The 19,891-nt window shown below is 44.9% G+C and overlaps 1 protein-coding gene across 1 annotated transcript; it reads left to right on the plus strand.

The window, feature by feature from the left end:
* Positions 1-1,924: 1,924 nt before the first annotated feature.
* Positions 1,925-19,322, plus strand: DEGS2 (delta 4-desaturase, sphingolipid 2; the record flags this gene model as incomplete). The annotated part of the gene is made up of 3 exons (XM_082318619.1): positions 1,925-2,006; positions 11,249-11,991; positions 19,179-19,322. 3 exons carry the CDS (start codon positions 1,925-1,927, stop codon positions 19,320-19,322), a joined length of 969 nt encoding a protein of 322 aa, XP_082174745.1.
* Between the last annotated feature and the right edge of the window lie 569 nt (positions 19,323-19,891).

Raw genomic sequence — 19,891 nt, forward strand, 5'->3', positions numbered from 1 at the left:
GGATGAAGTCCTATTTGTTTTCTTTGCATCTGCATGGATGGCCCCACTAATTTGCTTTTTTAGCCACCTTGCGCACTCCTGAGCAGGAAGTGACAGAAGGGTGTCACCACGTTCATGTCATCTTTGGCCTCTCCACCGATACTGTCAACAAGCCAAAATGTTTGAGCCAATTACAGGTTTAGGCTGAGCTACTGAGGCATCTGCTCTCTGAACAATTCATTCCTTATAGAAACATTTAATAACCTTACTTGGATTAACAGTCCAGTTGGGCCCTGCAACTTTATGGGAGAACACCAACCTCGTGCTGGAGCAATGGTGGAGAAACCATTGTACTTACAGAGAGCTGACTGGTAAAAGCAAAGTGGTTCAACTCCTGCTCCTGCTCTGGGCAAAGTTGCTTACCTTTACACCATACTCCTTCCGCTCAACCTGCTTTGGACCTTTAAGCATTCGAGGGTTTAAATTTAGACCATTTCAGGGGAAAAAAATAAAAATGAAAAAAAGCCTCCTAAAACTTTCTAGCAGTCAGGTGGCAGGGTTTGGGGTTTGGGGGTTGCTTTGTTGTTGTTTGTTGTTGTTTCTTTTTTTTTTAACCCGTATTGTTTCAGGCAATTGTGCTACCAAGCAGTCTTAAACAGTTGTTAAACTAGACTAAAGTAAGAGGTGGTAGTATTGCCAATGTTAACAGGCAAAAATTATTGATAAAAAATATTTAAATTTCACATTTGCAAGGCTGCTTTTTTGCCCCTTTTAACTTCCCACTGTGATAGGCATTTTTAAGGATAACAGAGTACGGAGGGAACTAGAGAGATTCATATCGAAACAGAAAAATGAAATTGTCTTCCGAGTGCGGAGCTGGTCCAAATGGGATGTTGTCAGTGGAAGGAGTAATGGTAGGGATAGTGAGCCCTGAAGACGGCCAGCAGGTCACGTATGGGCTTGCAAAAGAGCACAGTGGGAACAAGAGCAGCACTTTAATTTTGGGTTGTGTGCGTGGAGAAACACCACCGTGTAACATGTTTAACTCCTCTCCCTGTGAATCAGAGAGGCTAGAGAGGTTAGCAAGGTTACCTTCCTTTTAAGGTTAGCAAGTCCTTTGCCTGGCTTTGCTACCAGGGGAGCAGTGTGATTTCCTGCTCCTTCAGCGGAGGCAGTACCGGACCTGGGAAATGGGCCGCAGACTCTCAGGAGTGAAGCGCGACCCAGCCGAGGGCTGGATGCTACTGGGACAGCTCACACAGGACTTGTCAGAGCGCCAAGGAAATGTGTGTCAGGCGTTGGTCATCTTTGTGCCGTCCCAGGTCTTCCACCCCTGGGAGGAGCTCACATGACAGGGCTTTGCCCTAAGTCACATTCCGCTTAGGGCTGTGGCACTGGATTTATGGGATTTGGACTACCACTGCTTTCCAAAATCCTTGTCTGGAAGTGCCCGGGACCAGCCCGCAGTGCTGGTGCCCCCTCTGCGCTCTGAGGCCGTCCCAGGAGGGGATGGCTGTAGCGGCTGTGCTGGGCCCCGGTGGGCCCCACGGTGGTGGCAGCAGCACGATGGGGATTCTGCTGCCCTGCAAACCACCGCACACCTCGCCCGGCTGCCTTCGAGGCCCCTACAGCAAGGTGAACCTCGGTTGCCATCTCCCGCCCCCAGAGCCAGCCCTGAGGCACCCTCTCTCCCCCCGGCCCCTCCCTGCACCCCAGAGGGGCTCTGCAGCTCCCCAGCTCCCCGCACAGCCGAGCGGAGCCGCGCAGCCTCCCCCCGCCCAGGCCCAAGGTTCCCCCCGCGGCCGCCCCGTCGGGGCGCAGCCCCGGTGCCGCCGGAGGCGAGAGGCAGCCGGCGGGGCGGAGGCAGGAGGCGGGCCGAGCCGCCCCTCCGCCGGGCGCGGAGCTATAAGGGCAGCGCGGAGCGGCGCGGAGAGCAGCGGGAGCCATGGGTAATCGTGTCACCCGCGGGGACTTCGAGTGGGTCTACACGGAGCAGCCCCACACGCAGCGCAGGAAGGAGATCCTGGGTACGTCGAGGGGCTCGGAAGCGGCCGCCGTCGGGGCCGGCGGCCGGGCTGCACTGCACCCCTGGCCGGGGGGGGACGGGCGGAGCGGGGGGGTCTGTGCCGGGTCCCTGCTGGGAGCGGCTCGGGGCACCGGCCGGGCTGCGGAGAGCGGGGGCTGCAGCCCGGTGGGCTCGGAGGGGCGATTCCCCCGGGAGGAGCTGCTCTCCCAAACTCTCCCGGCGCCGCCTCGCTTTCTGGCGGCAGCGGAGAGGCACGGCGAGGGCGCCGGCGGCTGAACGGAGCCCTGCTGCAGCGGGCTGGGTTACCCGGGCGGCGGAGCTGGCGGTGGCGGGGCCACATTGCGGGGCCACATTGCGGGGCCATCAGCCGCCCTGCGGCCGGGGCCGCGTCCCACGGGCAGACGCCCCGCGCCTCGGCCCGGGCTGGCGGCGGGGGCCCGGCTCCGCGGCGGGGCTGCCCCGGAGTCCTCCCGCAGGCACGTGTTCCCGGTGCCTTGGTAGTGCAATAAAATAAGTGAGTGCTTGCTAGAGAACAATAGAAAGTCCGTCCTCGCTACTTGTCAGGGACAAGGTACACTCTTGGATTTTCATGCTGTAACAGGCAGCATTTAAGTGCGTACATGAGTATGTTGGGTCGGGAGGTTTTTGCGTTCGGTTTGGGTGTTTGGGCTTTTCTGAAGATGGTTTCTGAGAAGAACTAGTAATTCAGGATTGTTACAGAACATTGTTGTGTATCTCCTGAAAATATATTTTCAACATTTTATTAATAAAGAAGATTTTGATTTTTTCCCCCTGTTTTTATTTGGGTTGTTTGGTTGGTTTTTTTCCTTCCCTCTAATGAGTAGGATAAAATTTTTAAAGAAAGATCTTTTATAAGGGAAGGCACTGGAGCTTGTGGCTGAGGTGCTGCACAGGATCTATGATAATTAGGTGTAGTTTTTTAACTCCTCCACAGTTTAATACATTACTCCAAGATTAATCTAAATTGCAAAAACATTTCCGGTGTAGTTGTGGTGGTGGAATATCCTGGTCCAGGTTTGAATTGTATCCAGGAAAATAATAATTATTTTACTGTGTAATCATGATAGAGAGTCAAATGATGTCATTATATAAAGTGATGCTTTTTGGAGTCGTGCTACTCGTCCTTTTAGTCAAGGGGACTATGTTTCTGTGAGCTATGGGTAGGAGTGTGTATGGTGGGTCTCTCCCCTTGCTAGTCTCTTGCTTTCCTGATCTTGCTATAGAGTGGGGACTGCAAACTGCGATGAAAGTCGTATTGCAAGGTGGTTCTGGAGTGGTTGGACTGCCTTCCCCTTGCCACGGCAAACTCTCTTTTTAGGACCTTTCAACTGCATACTTGCAGAGGGTTTGCCTCCGCTTTCTTTGGGTTCAGAACAAGCAACTGGAATTGGGGTCCATCTCCTTCCTCGCAGCTCTCCCTGCCCCAGCTGGGGGAGCAGAAGGAAGGGCATAGAGAAATACAACATGGGAAGAGAGACATGGAAGATGTGAGCAGAACAATCTGTGCCTCTGTCTGACAAGGCAGAATGTATCATGAAACTGGTGTCATGAATATCAAAGTGTTACCAAAAGTTACTGAAACTATCATGATATCCCATATGATATTGGTATAATGATCATCACTGTATTATTCAAAGCCTGAGGGTCAGCAAACCCCCGGTTATCTAGGATATGTACTTACCAAAGTGTCTAGTGTCTACTGAGCTGGAGTGCACTGTAAGAATCTTAGATACATATGAACAAATACCTATAAATATCCACATATTTTACGTTTTTGTATATAGCAATGCCTTGGGGACAGCATTTCGTGCTGGTAAAGGAAGTATTTTCCTCCCAATAGGTTAATGATTTAGTTGCTAAGTACTGAAACTTGATTGTTTTCTGTTTAGGCTGCAGCTTTTTGAAATGTTGGTCTCTCTCAGGCACGGCTACTTGGATTTAAATACAAACTGAAATTATCCATTAGGAAAACAATATGGGCAAACTGACAAACACATAAGGCAGTTTCTTTCTATGTAAGTGGTGTTTCCTTGAGCTGTTGCCCCAACACATTTCTATAGAGCAACTGAGAGATAATAATGGTATGTCACAAAGTTGTATGTCCTGTCTTGAGAGTTAGCGGCCCAGGTGTCTGTAAGACTTTTATAGTCAGTGACAATATGGCTGAACGATAACTCTGTGAGTCCAATCCCCCTACCATGGGCAGGGACATCTTTCACTAGCTCAGGTTGCTCAAAGCCCTGTCCAACTTGACCTTGAGCACTTCCAGGGATGGGGCATCCGCAGCTTCTCTGGGCAACCTGTTCCACTTGAGCAGCAAAGCTGTGAGCTGTGTGTATCAACTGGGCTGGCTGGAAGCTGGCTTATGGCAGGACACTGTTGCACTGGATGAAGCTACTAGGGATGTGATTCCTAACAGCTATAACTATACCAGCAAATAGATCAACATTTTGCGCAAGGGAGAGGTGATACTTTCTCTCCTGCCTCTTTGTAGTATCTTCCTCTGGGACTCTAGGTATTAAAATGTAGCTTGTGCTTGGTACTGTCTAGGTGCCAGCTGCTTCTAAGTTGCAGTGGAGATCTCTTGCCAAGCTGGCACTTCGACCCTGATCACGTTATTCATGTTCTTGAACACATTATTCACACTTTTCAGTTTATTAAATTGCATTGTTTCATTGCTGTTCTCTCACCCTCTTGTTTATTAAAATCCTGCTACTGTCTTGCGTCAGGACTGAGAGTTGTGTAACGCTGCAGTGAGCTGTGTTAGGGAAAGGCCTGGCTGAAAACTAACCTGATGGAAGGAAGTTTTTTCATGTGGATCTGCTTAGCCTCGCTGTATAGTTACACAAATGCTATTGGAGGGAGATACAATGTAGGGTGTAACGTAGAGGGGTTATCTACTTCTAGTAGAAATAGGATTTCTACTTTAGTGGCAGTAAGGGTCTGTTGGATTGAAACACTTGGAGAACTATGGTCTTGCACAGCGGGAAGTGTTGGTGTTTTTTTGGTCTTGAGAGAAGATGAAAACATCATTGCTCAGATGCTGGTAACACCATAAGCGCACAATGAATGGTCATTTCACCTGCAAACAGTTTTCCAAATGCAAGCAGTGAGCAGTATGTTGTGGCACGGAAAGAGTGAGATCTTATTTGTGCTGTGGCTTGGATCTAACTTTCAAAAATTACTGTAGGTTGGTCACAAAATGTCTTGCCTCACAGGATCCTTAGGGGAGCACTTGTTTGCTGCTGAGGATGAGGGTTGAATCAGTGTTGCACAGGGTAGGCTAGGAGCATCTGAATATGCTCTAGCACCCAAGAATAATTAATAATTATATTATTAGTTCTTCGGCAAGTTATTTTGGAGTGGAGATGCTGCAAGTGTTTTATATGTGCTGTATCCTGTAGAAAGGCTAACATCTCAGCCTATGGTGGGGGGGGGAGGTAGAACAAAATAAAAAAACCAAAATACATTTTATTTTAGCATTCAGCCGGTTTGATTCCAGCTCTGCTTGCTTATTTAGAGATTAGTCTGCTGTTTCTTCCAGCTGACTCTTCTGTTGCCTATTTAAACCTCATATTTATGAAAATTCTGATAAATTATACCTACTGAAATGTGCAAGATGCATATCTCCTTAGCTTAAATCAAAGCTCTGAATTACATATGCTCCTGGCGAAGAAACTGTGAGTTTGTTTCCCCTTTATGCTGCAGTACGTGGGCACAGTGCTGCCACTGATGTGCATGTTCTCCGGTGAGCGTGCTCAGAATAGCTGCTATCTCAGTGCTCATGCCAGTTCCCTGTGGGGATCATCTATAAAATAAATCAAATGAGCCGAAAGTCTCTGTTTTAGGTGCTTGTGGTCTTCTGCTGAAAATGTATTAAGTGCAGCTGAAGGCTTCAGCTTACTCCATGCTGCAGGTTTTTGTTTCAGAGGGAGCTGGAAGCCCTCTTTCTAGCATTCCTACATCCCTTTACTCTGAACCAGCTAATGAACAAGTGTAAACAAACAGGTCATAGCTGCTGTCATAGTGATGTGCTGACACCATCCATCTCTGGTGACACCGGCAAGGTGGCACCACTGCGGTGCTTTGCCTCTGGTGGCCACTTCTGGGTGACCCAGCTCCCTTGGACCAGCTAGCACGAAGGAATTTAGGAGCTTGTGGGTGGCAAATACAAGATTAAGACCCTTGTCCTTGCACAGTGGATATACAAAACTTCAGTGTAATTAGTTGGGCCAAAAAGGTTTCTTATTAGTTTGCATACTGGAGGGGGCAGGAGACTGTGCAAAGCCAGAAGCTTTTGTCATGCATGTTGTCCTCTGTGCGTGTCCTGCCTGTGTCCTGGCTCATGTATGGTTTGAATTAATCATAGAATCATAGAATAGTTTGAGTTGGAAGGGACCTTTAAAGGTCATCTGGTCCAAACCCCCTGCAGTGAGGAGGGACATCTTCAACTAGAGCAGGTTGCTCAGAGCCCCATCCAACCTGACCTCGAATGTTTCCAGGGATGGGGCATCTACCACCTCTCTGGGCAACCCGTTCCAGTGTTTCACCACCCACATCATAAAAAATGTCTTCCTTGTATCTAGTCTAAATCTACAATTAGTTTAAAACCATTACCCCTTGTCCTATCGCAACAGGCTCTGATGAAAAGTTTGTCCCCATCTTTCTTATAAGGCCCCTTTAAGTACTAAAAGGCTACAATATGGTCTCCCCGCAGCCTTCTCTTCTCTGGGCTGAGCAACCCCAACTCTCAGCCTTTCTTCATAGGAGAGGTGTTCCAGCCCTCTGATCATTTTTGTGGTCCTCGTCTGGACCCACTCCAACAGGTCCATGTCTTTCCTGAACTGAGGACTCAAGTGTGCTGTGCTGTTTATGAGCATGTTCATGAGCTGAGCTGCTAAAAAGCAAAACACTATCATGTCAGCAAACTGTCTTCTTTTGTTTTGTTTATTTTTTTGGTACAAATACCAGCTCCAGCATAGGGCACGGGGTAGTAAAGCTAACATCCTGTGCCTGGTGTCTCTTATTTGTTCTGGCAGGGACTCATAGTTGATAGAACATAGTCCAGGACAGCAGCATCACAGAGACTTCCCCCCCCCCCCTTTCTTTAACAGGCCTTCTAAAAGTCTTATACTGAGTAGTATCTCCACTTTGACTATACCTGTATGTTGCGCTTGTGGTCAAAATAAAAGAAGATGAAGAAATTAAATTTCTTCTCTTGTTACTGCTGGCTTCTCATGGATGTGGGCAAGGCTGCTGCTCCTTTAAACCTCCACCACCTCTGTGTTTGTGGACAGCTCCCACTTGCCCACATCCAAATCCTGTGTATGCCAGAATGTGCAAGTGCTAAGTATGTGGTGTCACATCAACGAGAAATTGTGTCTGCTGCCATCACTGAGGTCTAACTGGGCGTCTCCTGAGTCATCTCAGGAGCGTTGTCAGTGGGAACAGATGATGAGTGAGGGTTCAGAACAAGATATTCGCTGTCTCCTGAGGAGGAACACCAGGACCTAGTGACTGACAGCTTCTCCAGGAGCAATTACTCCAGCCCTAACTGAGCATCATTGTAGGGCTATGGTGAGTGCTCCTGCATCTCCAGAGAGGAGCATCAAGGAAAGAAATGTGTAGTCAGAGTAATTTGTTAGTAGTGTTTCAGAGTGAGGCATGCTTCTAGAAAGGTGACTGATGCTTACACACAACACTGGAGTGATATCTGTGAAATGTTAATTCAGTAAATGAGTTGTTTCGGAATCATGACCACTTCTGAAAATATACTTGCAGCATTTGTTCTCTCTCAACTGCTGTTCTTTCATCCACACTGTTGTACAAGTGGGAAATGCTGTCTTTCATCGTCGTGGTGTAGATTTTGGCTGCTCTGAGGTTACACTATAGAGACTGTGGAGCTGTTTGGGCAGAATTATTAACTACATCTACCCACTGAAGTGGGTACTACTACTAAAGTGCTTGCACTGCTTTTGCAGTGTCCTGGGACAGAAAAGTCATGCTTCTGCACTGCTGTACATCTACACCAGTATCCCCACCCTCTGAATGGCAGTACAATGGACGAGCTGGAAGCAGCACCTGTGGATAACCACTTTTATAGTGGAAAGATGCTCAGGAAGACCAAAACGGAAGAGACTGACTAAAGAGCAGCATGATGAAAATCTCTGCTCAGTTGCCTCTTAGTGTGAAACTCTAGCAGTCTCAAGAGTGGAGAGTAGGTGTCTGGTTACTTCTCCAAGTGCAGTGCATAGGAAACGAAGGTGGTCTTTATTGTGTAGCTGCCGCAGGTCTCATAGTCCTTTATGGCTCCTGGTTCAGCACTGCACAGTAACCCAGTGTCTGATTCTCTGTTGCCTTTGGGACGTGCAGATGGCTGACAGCTGGTTTGCACAGCCCTTGGTTGCACAGCCCAGCTGATCACCTACAGACACTTGTCACAGCAGCCTTACAGGGTTGTCTACGTTTTTCAACTGTAAGTGCTCTGTCTTGCCGTACTAGGATTCCTTCAGCTAACTGCAAGGCACGAACACAAGGGAAAAATGAGATGATACATATTTATGTTGTCACATCTTTGTGTCAGCACGTTTTATATAAACTGCAGGCATCAGGATCACTTAATCTGAGATTAAATGTGCCTCATGGAAGAGTGCCTCAAGTTTTGAAAGGTCAGCATTCAACATTTTGCATGTGCAGTGCTCCTGAACTGAAAGGTCTCTGGCAGGCTACGCCACCAGCCGGGCTTCTAGCCTACAGAGCCTAGCAGCCCCACCTGTCAGCCTCCCTGAGGTTTCTCCATGCCATGGAAACAGGAAGAGTTTATCAGTATTAATGATAAACAGACACAGTATTGTGGTTTAACTAGTATGCAAAAATTTACTGTTGGAGAGGAGTTAATCATGTGTTCAATTTAATATTAAACCCTGGCAAGTTACTTAATAGCTGTCACCTGTGATAAATGCAACCTACCTGCATTGCTGCTTGCAGACACTGTTGCTGCCGGTTGGCAGTTACTACTCTGAAATCTCTTAAATGTAATCTGCAATCCTTGTTAGCTGCAACAAAAAGGAATAGGTCCAATATAGGACAATATAAATAGGTTCTGAAACTACAATATAAAACATCACTTAGTCATTTTCCCATCCCATTAAAACTTTTTTTTGGTCAAAGTAGCCTGAATTTGACCAGGCTGAGGAACAGATTTGGTTGTTTTACATGTTTTTGCCTCTTCTGGTGACTGCAGTAACTTATCTCTGCCAACTGCCTGACTGAAAATTGGAAGTGGCTTCATTTATTAAAGGGTTTTCTGGGATTTGGACAGATGCTCCTAATCAGGACATCAAGCTATGTAAAATCATGTGTCTGTAACAGATATTCTGACCAGGTCATTATATCGAGTTATTCTTTAGAGTGGATATCCCAGCATTTTGTGTAAAATTTTGGCACCTGTCTAGGTACCAGAGAACCATTTCTAGAATGTTAGCATTTCTAACATGAAAACTAATTAAAAAACCTGCAAGAACAAGGACAAAAACAAACCAGCAAACCCAAAACACCTGGGCTTTCCAGAGATTTTTATCAAAAAGTTTGGCTGGCTTTAGAAAGATGTGAACTTTTACTAGAGTTTTCCCACCACTTAGAAAATCTCTCCCCTGCCTGAATACTCCTCATGGTGATTTTACTCCCTTGTCCTCACAAGGGGAAGAATTGAGAATGTCCCTTTTCTCATCATCTTCCACAAAAACTGTTTAATCTTTGTTGTCTCTAACCTCTGTTAAACTGGACTGAAGTTGGCCAACAGGCTCAAAAGTTGTTTGAATGGTTGCAGAGCATGACCACATCAGCCTGTTTCCTTAAGTAGTGCTTCATCTCTCTGAACTTCTGCAAACTTTTCAGGGTTCACTTCTATAAAAACCTTCTCTGCGTCCTGCACTCAGTACCTGCCACTGCTTGCAAGGTCACATGAAGTTACATGTATTGTCTCCTTCAGTTGTTTATAGTATATACAGCTGCATAGCGGTAAATCATTATAATCTGCTTTTATTGCATTGGTATCATACAGTGACATTCAGGTAGTATTTACTTTTCTGTACATAAAATGGGCCTATCAGACTTACAGGGACACACAGTGTAACCTCAGGGTTCAGAATGAGTGACTTGTCCTACAGCCTTATCTGTGTAAGCTGTAATTATTGACAAATGCAGAGTATGAGTAAAAGGAGGGAGGCCAGTGGGTGGGTAAAAGCAATAAAACAGTGGAAAAATTCACGTGCAAGTTAATACTGGCAGTGACAAGTGTGGATTTGTAAAGAAAAGACCTGAAGCCATGAACAGCACCTAGAAGATAAGGTGTACTTCTGTGTATTTTCTTTTTCTTAAAAGGACAAATGAATGGCCAGTAGAACTAAAGATTAGTAAACTGGTCCTGTCCTGACACGGGTCAGACCTGGCAAGCCTAATCCATGCCTCTCTGATGCTGTATTGCAGTATTTGTAAGGCCACATGAAGCTGTTGTGTGATTATTTATGTGACTTTCATGCCTGTTTCTGGTATGTGACTTGGACACAGACTAATGAATGGGAACAGAGAAAAATTTTGTGTCTTACAAATTCCTGATAATATTACTGACTTTCTTGTGATGTTACCATGTGCGAAGAGTTGTATGTGTTGTAAGTACTGATGAACACTCAAATACTTAGGAATTTTTTTAATGCTACATTTGTCATGTAACCACAGAGCAAAACCTGGTAAGCCTGTTGCTCAGCCCTCTTGCCCTGCTAGTATTTCTGAAGCAACAGTATGAAAAGGGCTACAAAGAAGGCAGTTGTATCCCTTTTGTGGAAAAGAGCAACTGGATTGGGCAAACTAAAGAGGAAAATGAAAGACTTGACAGAAGGTGCTTCTTAGAGCTTAAATCTGGTGGGGTTTGGCATATTAATACTCATCCTTGTGAAGGCACATGATGCCACATATTGACCATCCAGGTAAATTTTATTTTTTTTTGTGCATGTGTATATCAATATCAGTCACAATTGGACATGATGCTGGCAGTGGGAATGGAGCCCATTAGTAAAGCTTTCACTGTACTGGCAACCGTGCTCTGGAATTACCGCTTTATAAAACTAGGGCTTCAAACATATGGTGATAAAAATAGAATGCCAGTGGTGATTATGTTTACCTAACTGTGATCTAATGAGGTTTTCTCTGCATTTTTCCCTTTAGCAAAGTATCCAGAGATCAAGACTCTGATGGGACCGGATCCACATTTAAAGTGGATTGTATCTGGAATGGTTTTCATGCAGTTTCTAGCATGCTACCTGGTGAAAGACTTATCTTGGAAATGGATTTTCTTCTGGGCTTATGCTTTTGGGGGTTGCATTAACCATTCGCTGACTCTAGCCATCCACGATATTTCACACAACGTCGCATTTGGGAACAAGCAGGCCAAGTGGAACCGATGGTTTGCAGTCTTTGCCAACTTGCCGATTGGCATCCCTTATTCTGCCTCCTTCAAGAAATACCACATTGACCATCATCGGTACCTTGGTGGGGACAGCCTGGATGTGGACATTCCCACAGACTTTGAAGGCTGGTTCTTCTGTACGCCACTTCGGAAACTGCTTTGGCTTTTCCTCCAACCTCTGTTCTACAGTCTGAGACCACTGTATGTGAACCCCAAAGCAATTACACGGATGGAAATTTTTAATGCTCTCGTCCAATTTTCTGTAGATGTTATCATTTACTACCTTTGGGGGCTCAAACCTATTATTTACTTAATAGCAGGTACAATTCTTTGCATGGGTTTACATCCCATTTCTGGGCACTTTATAGCAGAACACTACATGTTCTTGAAAGGGTATGAGACATACTCTTATTATGGACCTCTGAACTGGCTCACCTTTAATGTAGGCTACCACATGGAGCATCATGACTTCCCCAGCATTCCCGGATGCAGATTGCCAATGGTAAGTATGGTATGAGTACGAATTAGTTGGATTTTTATGAAAGCTGCTAAACTGTCTCAAAGAAGTCACTCCAAATCATAGCAATGGATCAATTTTAAAAAAGGAAAAGAAGGGGAAAGAAGAAAGCTTTTGGATTTGTTTCTAATTCTTTCATTTTAAGCAGGGGATTGAGAGAAATGGCTGCCAAACTGCTGTCATATTTACTTTATTTGATGGAAACAAGAACATCTGAGCCTCAGAGGGCTTGAGGAATACTTTTTGCATGATAAAATCCTCCAACTATGCTCTGAATTTCTCCATTTTTCCCTCAGTGCCCAGGTTTCATCTCTTTGGAATTTTAAAGGCCAATCTAAAGTGAGGCAGGTGGCAATTACTACTGGATATTTGTCTAATGATCAATCTGCTAACTCTATTGCTTGATTAACATCAAATAAAAGTCTTTCTAATTTTGAGATGACATAAGTATCAGGGCATGTTCCAGCCTGACACAAATAGCACTAGAAAATAAAGCCTCACTCTACATGACTTGTTTTAGCTCTGCTGCCCCACCCACAGAAACTGAGGATGCCCAGTCTGTCATTGGGAAAGTGCTGTGGCTTTCCTCTTTTGAAAGTCAAGCCCCTTTTTGTTTACATTTTATCAGTTGTGGGAATCAAATTTGCGAAGCCCAGGTGTCTAGGAATGGTTTTCAGTCTCCCTCCAGGCATGTAGCTGCTCTTCTGGGTTTTAATACAAGGGTTCCTCAGCAGGTGCTCACAGTGTTAGAAGTATGTGACTTCGAAGTATTACTCCTACATACAGATCCTCTGGCATAGTAGGAAGGAAACATCTTCTGTCTCTGGTCTGATGCAAAGTTGGGGGCTACTAATGCAACATCCTCATGAGGTGAAGGTAGAGCTGAGGAGGCTGAGGTTCAGGAGCTGTGACCTCCCCACTACTGCATAACACATACAGTTTTTATGATGGTATATCCAGGCAAACCCTGCTTTATGGGTTAATGTTCTTCATCACAGAAACAGTGTCTGAGAAGAGGTTCAAAACCAGAGGAGATTTTCTTGTGGTGTAGAAGAGTGTGGGGAGCCTCTATATAGCCTGCAGTTCTGTTTTAACACACCTCCTTTACTGCTGGAGGTCTGTCCTGGAGAACCTGACCATTCCTGGTGGGGTTCCGAGCAGCCGTAAAGCAGCCCATGCTCACATGCGAAGTTCTCCTGTCAGGCACTCCCATGGCTGATACACCTGATACCTCAGCTGGGAAGTGTATGAGCTTAGCTTTACCTTCAAATGTTCAAACTTGTTAGATAGGCTTAGATACTTAGATTACCGAAATGTAAATAGAAGAAGAGAAGGAGGTTAGCTCTGTATCCTACACGAGGGAGGTGAGTGACTTGAACTTGCTGGGACTGTTTCTCCAGACCTGACTGAGACCTGGAAAGCTTTTCCCCACCCACATCACAAATAGTTCAGCCTAATTCCTCGAGATAGTGCAGCAGCTGGAAGTGCCTGCCCTGCTGTGTAAAGAGGATAGTTATTAGTTGACGTTCACGGGCTCGTGTTCATGTGTTTCTAGCTCTTGGGCAACTGAGACTTGTCCTGCTGGTGGAGGAGATACCAGGCTTGTCGATCATTGTTGCCTGACAGAACTATATGGAAAACTTTGAGTCTTTGAGTGGTCAATTACAAGTGAATATCTATTATGAAGTGAAAATCCTTTGGCAAAACAGTTACTGTAGAAAATCTTTTGTCCATTAAAACAAGTCGGTTATTCTTTTCTGCAAATTGAGAGGAAAAATTCTCTGCCTCTTTGGTGGAAGGAGATAAGGGGACAGATCCTCCCTGGACAGCTTTAATGTTTGAACTTTGTAACAGGTAGGGCTAGAAACCTCCCCTTGCTCTCCTCTGGTTAACCTCCCATCAAATGTCTAGTTTTTTCAGATCTAGTCTCTTAGGCACTTGAACTTCTAATACTTGAATTGTGTAATATGGATGGCCTCTCAATATAGCTATTTTTATTTTTAATTGTTGATAAGTAGAAAGTGAAATAAAGATCTTTATTTGGTTCCTGCATGATTGAGAGTAGGGGAGAAATAGGATCAGAGAATAACTGGATCTTAATCTTGGAAAATAACTGGCTCTTCCAGTTACTTATCAGAAAAATAAATTCAGCTTTGTCCTTTGTTACAGGTGTCTCATTCAGAATGTTCTGAGTAATGTGTTCGCCACTGGAAAGACCTTTACCCTAGGAGTGTGACGGATTTGAAAGAGGAAGAATTAGGCTGTACTGTAAGCTTATAGATATGAAAGATGAGTGACATGAGTGTGCAGTAAGAACTTGTCCCACTAGTATAATGAGAGATTATGCAAGAGACCATGAAATTTAACATTATAATGAAGGACCTGCTCTAAAAAAACCCCTATAGACTTATGACTAGATTACTCTTTGCATGAAGCCTTATAACAATAAAATATTGCATTCTTTACCAAACTAATAAAAAGATCTGTTCTTCATTACCTGAAGGATTGAATGTACTTATGGAAAGAGGGGACAGGAGAAGGAGGAACTCAGTACTCTTCCTACAAACTGCAATAAAAACTGCAATGTTACCAGAGGCAAACTAGTTACTCATTAAGCTTGTGGGAAAAGGAAAAGACATGGTATGAAACCAGATTTATTAGACAGACAAGACTGGAAAACATGGTAGATGTGCTGGTTTTGAATTGCAGATTTCATTAACCCTGTGATGGCCAGGAGGGCTAGCTTGAGTGCTTCCCCGCTGGTCAAGGACTATGGAGGGACTTCTGTAATATGCCTTCTAGCATTCTAAACATCATTTTTCAGCTTCTTGTCATAATGCTCTCTAGCTTCTATATAGCCCCAGGACAAAGGGCCTATGACAGCTGTGGTGAAATATTAGGTTGCATTTAACTTTTGCACCTATCTGATACCATGGACTAGGCTTGGGGTCCTACTCTACAAGCTGTACTCTACAAGCACAAAACCAGAAGCAAAGTTTGTCTAAAAGATGTGATTTCTTTTTCAAGAAGTGTGACCAGAAGGACCAGGGAGGTGATAGTACCCCTGTACTCGGCACTGGTGAGGCCACACCTCGAGTGCCGTGTTCAGTTTTGGGCCCCTCACTACAAGAACGACATCGAGGTGCTGGAGCATGTCCAGAGAAGTTGGTGAAGGGTCTAGAGCACAAGTCTTATGAGGAGAGGCTGAGGGAACTGGGTTTGTTTAGTCTAGAGAAGAGGAGGCTGAGGGGAGACCTTATTGCTCTCTACAACTACCTGAAAGGAGTCTGTAGCGAGATGGGGGTCGGTCTGTTCTCCCTAGTAACAAGTGATAGGACGAGGGGAAATGGCCTCAAGCTGTGCCAGGGAAACTTTAGGTTAGATATTAGGAAAAACTTCTTCACCGAAAGGGTGGTCAAGCATTGGAACAGGCTGCCCAGGGAAGTGGTTGAGTCTCCGTCCCTGGAGGTATTTAAAGAACGGATAGATGTGGTGCTCGAGGACATGGTATAGTGATGGACTTGGCAGTGCTAGGTTAATGGTTGGACTCGATGATCTCAAGGGTCTTTTCCAACCTTAACGATTCTATGATTCTTACCTACCACCTTGATCTACTTGAAGAAAAGCCTCGATATACCAGGTGCCAAGTGCCTAATAAGCTTCTTGTAGACTTTGTGATCTCTTGTTGTCCTTCCATGATAACTTCCATTCACAAACTAGGAATGAGTTAACACTTACAGTTGAGATCTGTAAGGAGGAAGGGAGGGAGGAATTGAAGCAAATGGACCGTCTCCAATGCAATATGGAGAGCCTGAGGGGGAAGTCAGGAGCAGGATCTAGGAAGACTTCATTACAATGCCATCCTCTATGAGATGATCTATGATCTGGCTGCAAAACTTGCTATCTGGAAACTGCCATCTGCAGGTTTTGTACTGCACCGAGAATGCAACATGGAAGATAACTCTTCTAGCCTAAAATATACTTAACAGATGTAGTTTAATGTTGTATTTAAAAGGGAATCTGCATTGAAATCCAATTATTTTCACTACCCCCTCCCCCCCAATTTTCTGGTAGGTAGGTAGGAGATAATTTTGTTTTACATATGGAGATGCTGAAACAAATTACAATAGATGAGGTGTTTTTGTCAGGAACCTTTTTTGTGTCGATCTATTGTAATAGAAAAACGACTTTTAAAATTCTTTCCTGCCATGTGATAGCAAAATGGGAACATGCACCTAACAAACTTCCTTGTCTCTTCCATAAGAAAGCCCTTCACAAGTCCTCCCTCTAACTGCATTCATTAAATTTTCCCTCTTCCCCACTCCCTTGTCAAAACCACTTTGTTGCAGTTCACCGTCTCCTCTCCATTGTTTCTGTACATCTCATACAGTTGTCCTTCCCAGAGTACAGGGACCTTGCTGATGGTGCAAGCGCTGCCTGCCTTCCTGCACAAGGTGCAGCTGGGCACAAAGCCAAGCAGGAGCAAAGAACTATTTTGTGTAGGTGTGAGTCACTGTCCCGCGGCTGATCTAGGGTAACACACTCCAGTGCAAGCCCCTGGTCATCTCTTGTGGTTTCCATACTGGGCTTCTCATTCAGAATGAGCTGCCACCATACTCTGCAGGGAGGTGCTAAACAGATGTGCTTGGTGAACAAGCAACTCCTCCACACCTGATGCTGGCAAGCAGCTTGCCCGCCACAACTGGGCTGCCTGCTTCCAGAATGGGGTGTGTATGGTCTTCACTGCTGGGTATTTTGATTAATCATCTTAATTATCCAATAATACTTGCATTCTAGGTGACTGTTTTAAATCTGTAATACAACTGCAGAATACAACTGCAGAATATGCGTCTGGAATATATTTAAGTGCAAGTTTCCAGACTTGCGTGTTGTGTCCACCTGAGCTCTTCAGCACTATGCTCAGACTACACTGCTGCTCATGTTTGCTGAAAGTGCGGAAACTATTGGGTTGAACGCAGACAGGCTATTTATTGGCCTCTTCTCTGAGCCATTTTTTCCTGCTTCGTCACTGGGGTCATTTTTAGTTAGCCTTTGGTGCCAGAGGGCACAGCCACTGCCTGAGACATTGTTCCTAGGAGCTGAATTGGTTTCTGTGAATCTCCAGCCCTCTACTTCCATGTGCAAGGGGCAATACAGAAAGACTTTCTGAAGCCCTCATAGTTGTCAGAGCCTAACATGATCAAAAAGCTCTGCAGAATAATGTAACTAGCTGAGAAAACATGTCTGGTTCAGACCATTGTTTCTATGGGCAAGAAATATATGCGGGTCCTGGAGAAGAGGGGAATGGTAGACTTGCCATGTGAACTTGGCTAGTATAGATGAGGGCTGAACCACTGTTGCAAGTCAAAATTCAGACAGAACTTCTTGAAAGGAGGTAGGCGGGAAGGTCTTTAAGCAGCAGTGTGCTAGGGAATGACCATGTCAGAGCTGGAGTGAAGCTTTTGGGGCTAGGTATCTGAGACCCCCTTTGTGTTTGCATAAGGCCTCATTAGTGGCTTTTATTCAAGGGAGCTTACTGTCTAAATAGTCCTCCCTCCCATCCTCTGGCTATTTCAGTTACCCAGCTGGGAAAAGGGAGGATAAAAACCCCAGATTAAATTATTTCTGACTGTGGTTACAGAAGGAGCGCAGTGAACTAAATCTACATCTCCAGAGATGTTACCTGGTGCCTGGAGATCACCCTTCTTTCAGCCATTAACAAATACCTCTAAGGGGAAATGCTGATATTGTCTGAATCCCATCAAAAATGAACTACATCTGAAGTACAGACCAACGCTTTAAAGCAGGATATGGGGAATTATTAGGAAGTCAGAGGTATTCAGTGAAAGGCAGAATACAATCATCAGACCTGAACCGAATCTTCCACCTCCAACACAGCCTACCATGCCACGAGCACAAGGAGTGCATAGGGGTTGAGGTACAGAGGTAAAAGATCTTAATGGAACTTGTGCGTTACCCAACGTATCTCACAGGGAAGTGTCTGCTAGGAAGCTGAATTAACGAGGTAATTACCAGTGAGCTATAATGGCTTATAATTTAACTTTTGCTGGGATTCTTACCTTTTCATAAACAGTCAAAATGCTGTGTTAAGATTCCACCATTACACCGCTGATGCTGATGACACCCTCCTCCCAGATGACAATTTCTGTGTAACCCTTTTGCTCTGCACTGCAAGTCCGTACTGTGCTCAGCATAGCTGGCTTTAAAATTCTGCAGGGTTTTTAAAGAGAGAAGTCGTGCTGTCCATCAAGACAAGCTACTCTGGAATAGAGCTTTGTTTGTCTAGGAGGTAAAGCTGTAATAAAACCATACCCAACCAGTTTATGTGCAAGTGTACAATAGTTAACACTCTGCTGCTTCATAAGTGTGTTCAAAAAGCAGAGCATCTAGCTGGAGCAGGGACTACTGATAACTTGGGAATCCTCATAGTCCCCTGAACCTGCCAGGTTTGAAATCTCCTTGTCCTCTCGTTTTGGCCTTACTCCTACTACAAGCACCACCCTCAATGATGTGCAATGCTTCTCTGATGGCAACAGTCTTAAGACTTGGGGATTTGTAACAGGCATGAAATTTTATTAGACTTGTGATCTAACAATGAATCTTGCAGCATTTTTAACACCAGACTGAGGAGAACAGACCACCCCTGCAATCTCCTCTGCCTGCTGGAGGAACCTGTCTCTCAGATTTGCATCACGGTAGCAGAATGGAGGAAAGAAAATGAAGTGTAGGCAAGGCTGTGTCTGGCATTTTCTCAATTGATATTTCTCTCCTACCTGGAACCCTCAGCAGATGAGTATTATGATTGATGAACAGGGCTTTAAATACAGTGTGTTGGAGTCTTGGCAATTTATAAGGTGGATTAGTCATCTCGTCGTGGAGATGCCTCCACCTCCGAAGTGAGAGGAAATGGTTCTGACTGAAGGCAGCGATCCATCACCTCTCAATTGCTGACATTGTGAGGCAAAACTTGCATCAGAAATCTGCTAAGAAGTATCTAAGTGTACATCTCATTTGGATGAACTTCAGAAGCTCACGAGCAATAACAAGTAACTTCACGTTATGGCTGTGCTATCAGATCTGAACGGGAGAACTGAAACACACCCAACACTGTGCAGCTAAACAGCTCGTTCTCTCTCTTCTTCTTCTTCCAGGTGAAGAAGATTGCACCAGAATATTACGATAACCTCCCACATCACCAATCCTGGATTCGAGTTCTGTGGGACTTTGTTTTTGATGACACTATCAGTCCTTATTCAAGGGTTAAGAGACTATGCAAGCTGGCAAAAGAAAGCTAATGGACTAGCTCCGCCTGCTGCAGTGGGGTTTTGTTTGTTGATTTGAATGACTTGAGTTTTCTGCAGAATTAGAAGGATGTTTGTGTGTGCTGAGTTAGCATTAGTGTGTGGTCCTTAGACCAAGAGGATGAGTGTGAAAATGAAGGAATTGGATGCACTATTTTAGGCTGTTCATACTTTTTAATACAGGCTATTTGTGTAGGTAACCCTGAGAAACTAGATCAGAGTGAACTATGATTATATGAACCTTTGGTCTAGGCTTAGAATTAACTTCCTGGGCCATGTGTGCCTAAGTCCGAGATCTGACCTGGTCTGCAATGGAGAATGCTTGGTGCATGTATGTGTGAGCATGCGTGTGTGTAGTTTAGGACTGGTTTCTCTTGATGCTAGATTAGATGTAGATGCTCTGCGTGCACAGGACTGTGGAAGCAGGGAAGACTGGCACGCAGTAGTAAATGATACTTTCTGGAGAACACAAGGGTGCCTTTAAGTAAATGTCTTGTCTAATCTAATATCTTACTTCTAATAATTGCTGGTAGCAGAGATTTTGTATATGCAATGGAATATGG

The sequence above is a fragment of the Platalea leucorodia genome (genome assembly GCF_965183815.1).
Source record: "Platalea leucorodia genome assembly, chromosome: 7".
NCBI lineage: Eukaryota > Metazoa > Chordata > Aves > Pelecaniformes > Threskiornithidae > Platalea > Platalea leucorodia.